This window comes from Aplysia californica, unplaced genomic scaffold (assembly GCF_000002075.1).
Source record: "Aplysia californica isolate F4 #8 unplaced genomic scaffold, AplCal3.0 scaffold00851, whole genome shotgun sequence".
NCBI classification, from domain to species: Eukaryota; Metazoa; Mollusca; class Gastropoda; order Aplysiida; family Aplysiidae; genus Aplysia; species Aplysia californica.
In genome coordinates, this window is record NW_004798121.1 from 145,926 (window position 1) to 149,420 (window position 3,495).

General features: G+C 48.3%; 1 protein-coding gene across 1 annotated transcript in view; it reads left to right on the forward strand.

Moving 5' to 3' along the window:
- Positions 1 to 3,495, forward strand: part of LOC101846385 — a 102,636-nt gene that overhangs the window by 77,575 nt on the left and 21,566 nt on the right. Inside the window, exon 5 of the mRNA XM_005110094.3 lies at positions 320 to 3,422. Within this exon, the coding sequence (XP_005110151.2) occupies positions 320 to 3,422 (3,103 nt within the window). The remainder of the gene's footprint in view (positions 1 to 319; positions 3,423 to 3,495) is intronic.

Below are 3,495 nucleotides of genomic sequence, written 5' to 3' on the forward strand. Positions count from 1 at the left end.
AGATGAATAATTTTAAAAATAACAATATCAGTAATAGTAAGTTGATCATCATCATCATCATCATCATCATCATCATCATCATCATCATCAACAACAACAACAACAACAGCAACAACAACAACAACAGCAACAACAACAACAACAACAACAACAACAGCACCAACAAAGACAAAATAAAGACCAAGAAAAATGCAAACAACGGCAACAATAGCAACAACCACAACTATATTCTCAAAGAACAAACACAGTAAACAAAAGGCACAAATCGTTCTCTTTGGCACCTCGTTTAAACTGTAAAATGTTCGTCTTGTTTAAACAGAGCAACTGAAGCAGTCTAAGGGAGCCACGGACCTCAAAGACCGACATTCTGTGGACAGCCCTTCTCTTCAGCTACAACCAAGACAGCAACAGCAACAACAACAGCCAGTGGGCGTCAGTCGAAGCAGCTCCACGGTCCATGCAACATCGGATGTACCCACCAATACCACCTCTCTGAGCTTCGGTTCTTCTGTTACTAACAACAACATCGGTGACTATAGTAGCAGTAATAACAAATACAACAACAATAACGACAATAGCAGTTATAACGACAGCGAGAACAAAGACGGGGGTAGAACTCTCCCAATCTCCAAACCACTTGAGAGTGAGCAGCGACGGAGGAAATACAGCAGCGAATTTCTGAAAAATTACAAAAACAAACAGCGAGGTGGTGAACCCAGTCTGAACAAGGACCAAGTTGAGCCTTCTAGACCATCTTCACAAATCCTATCTCCAGTTTCTTCATTACCTACGACTGCAGAAGGTGTAAGGACATCTCTTAACGTCTCCAGCCCTGGGTTGTATAAAAGAAATGATTTAGAGAATAACAACAACAACACCTCTGGTCATAACGAAAGCAATAGCGACAGTCGTTCCCTCAACAGCACATCGTTTTCTCGAGGTTTAGTAGAAACAAAACCGAGCAGAGAAGTCAAGGAACCTCCAACTTTGGTCGTTGACAAGGATGATATCAAATCGCCTGATAACGTCACGTCCGTTCTCGACCAGGTCAAAGCACATCTCAACTCCAGACGTTTGGGGAGTTTCTCAGCCGACGACAAAACTTCTCCAGGTCTGACAGCATTTGGTCACAGCCCAGCAGCCACCGGTGACTTCTCGGATTCGTCAAGCTCGCAACGTCTCGCTCACGAAACGACTCAACCTCCCTCCTCAGCCGCAGATAAATCTGACAAGTCCTCGGTATTCCGATTCCCCGAACCCCTGTCGAGTAGTCGAACCGCGTCCGAAGAGCGTCATGGCGGCGGGCGCCGAGACTCGGAGAGAGGATCTGACCGTTACCGAGAAGCACGGAGGCAAATCTTGAGCTCTGTGGATCTCTCGTCCGATCTGAGCCCTCGCTACGCCAAGGAGAAGTCAGTGAGTCCCGAACCCTCTCGCTCACCTGTGACCTTGGGTTCAACAGGTGTCAAGGTCGCTGATGCCACTGTTGCAAACTCCTCTTCTAGTCCTGGGAAGTCCACAAAGAATCGAAGCCAGGCTCCCGAATCGAGAATCCCAGTGTTGCAAAATCGAAGAGGATCGGTAAAGTCAGTAGAGGATTCAGTGCCTAAGAACCGTTCACCTGGAAAAAACGTCTTTGGAGAGGAGCAAAAATCTCCTGACCATAGTCAGAATCAAGTCAGCGGAGACACTGCCCTGGTTCAGAAAGAAGATCTCGCAGAATCTGAAAACAGATCTCAGGACGGACGTCGAAACAGCACAGACGACGTGAGCGTTACACAAGTGAGCACCTCCCGTGACCAAAAGCCTAAGTCGGCTAAAACCTCCTCATTTGAACTTTCCCATTTCGAAAAACTCGAACGGGGTCTCAAACCACAGGTGTCCAAGTCTGCGGTGAGCGCTCTAACTGCCAAGTTCTCTCAGATCAGTGATGAGGTAACTAAGGAGGACGATAAGAGTTCCAGTAACACTACCGGCGTGAGGCGATCCCAGAGCTTGCACTCTAAAGTCAGGAACGCTCTACCTAGGGGGGAGAAAAGCTTATCCTTTTGCGTGGTGGGTCGGGAGAAACGAGACATCCCAACGGTCTCCAAAGAAGAAGAAAAAGAACTATCTGAACAGAAGTCTGATTCAAAGCAAGGAGCAATATTATCTGAGCATCGTCCGGTGATAAGAACACCTAAATTCTCTTCCAGAGACACTTTACTCTCTTCGAATGCGAAAGAGAAAAGAACAGAAGCAGAACAGCCGAAACCAGAAGTGAGGGAAGAAACCTCATTCTCAGCAAAACTTAATCCCGATGTTCAAGAGACGAGAAAAGACGTCGATTCAAAATCTGGATTGACTGAGTCTCCTCCTCCTCCTTCTCCTAGAAACGAGTCCAGTGAGAAATCTGGTTTGAGAAGGGGGAGAACTCTTGAGCGAAGCCGAACAGATTCTGCCTTGCCAGAGAAATACAGGCAGAATGTGAAACCTTCTCCTCTCGTGAAGATAGATGAACACAAGAGTGACGTGTCCGAGACTGGACGCCAGGGGGTACGTCAGAGGCGAGTCGGTGTCACTGCTTTTGTAGCTCAGGGAGATAAACAACAGCATAAAGAAGACGCTGAAGAGGCTGTCAAAATTGAAACGTTTTCAGAAAAGGAGGATAGCGTAAACTCCGTAGATCTACACGGCGAGCCGGAGAAAGTCGAGAACAACATCTCAAAAGCCGGCATAGTTTTAAAGACTGAAATCGCTTCAGAAGCGGGGGATAAGTTGGGAGAGGTGAGATCTTTCAAGACGATATCTTTAGAAGAGAGGCATAAACGCTTCTCTGTTCCCGTCCGACCAATTTCGGCGGCGCTCAACCCTCCTTCCGTGCCTGACACGTCACCAAGCTCTCCTCAGCGCCGTCTGTCGGACATAAACAGTCGCAAACCTCCTGCCACCATGGAGGAAGCCTTCAGCAGTTTGCTGGACGACCTTGACACTATTAGCGGGTCAGAAGGCAACCCCTCCGACCTTGACCTCAGCGACGGCGAGGAACTTTTGTCTCTTCAAGTAACCTCGACCGATACCAAAGCCGACACGGCTGTCAACGATAACGGTGATGGTTACGGTGAGGGTGCCGATGACGTTACTGTCAAATCCGGTACACAGAATGGCCACGTTGATGTCCGTTTGGATTCTTCCCTTCCGGAGATGAATGCTAACTGTGAGGCAACAGATAGTGTTAAGGAGGATGCTTCCTACCCTTCCAGGCTAAAGGTGAAGATCACCACAGATTCAAAATCGGATTATCCTTCGAGCCCGGGCGTGGATGTGACGTCATCGACGTCAGCTGGGATGACGCCATCCCCGGATGTGTGGACCATAGAGGATAGTGGGATAGGCCTTGGAGTGGACGATGCTCTCATGTCTTCGTCCAACCGGGTGAGTCGGTTTGCTGTTCCCTTCCTTCTTTCCGCCCTCTCTCTCTCTCTCTCTTTCTCTCTCTCTCTCTCTCTCTCTCTC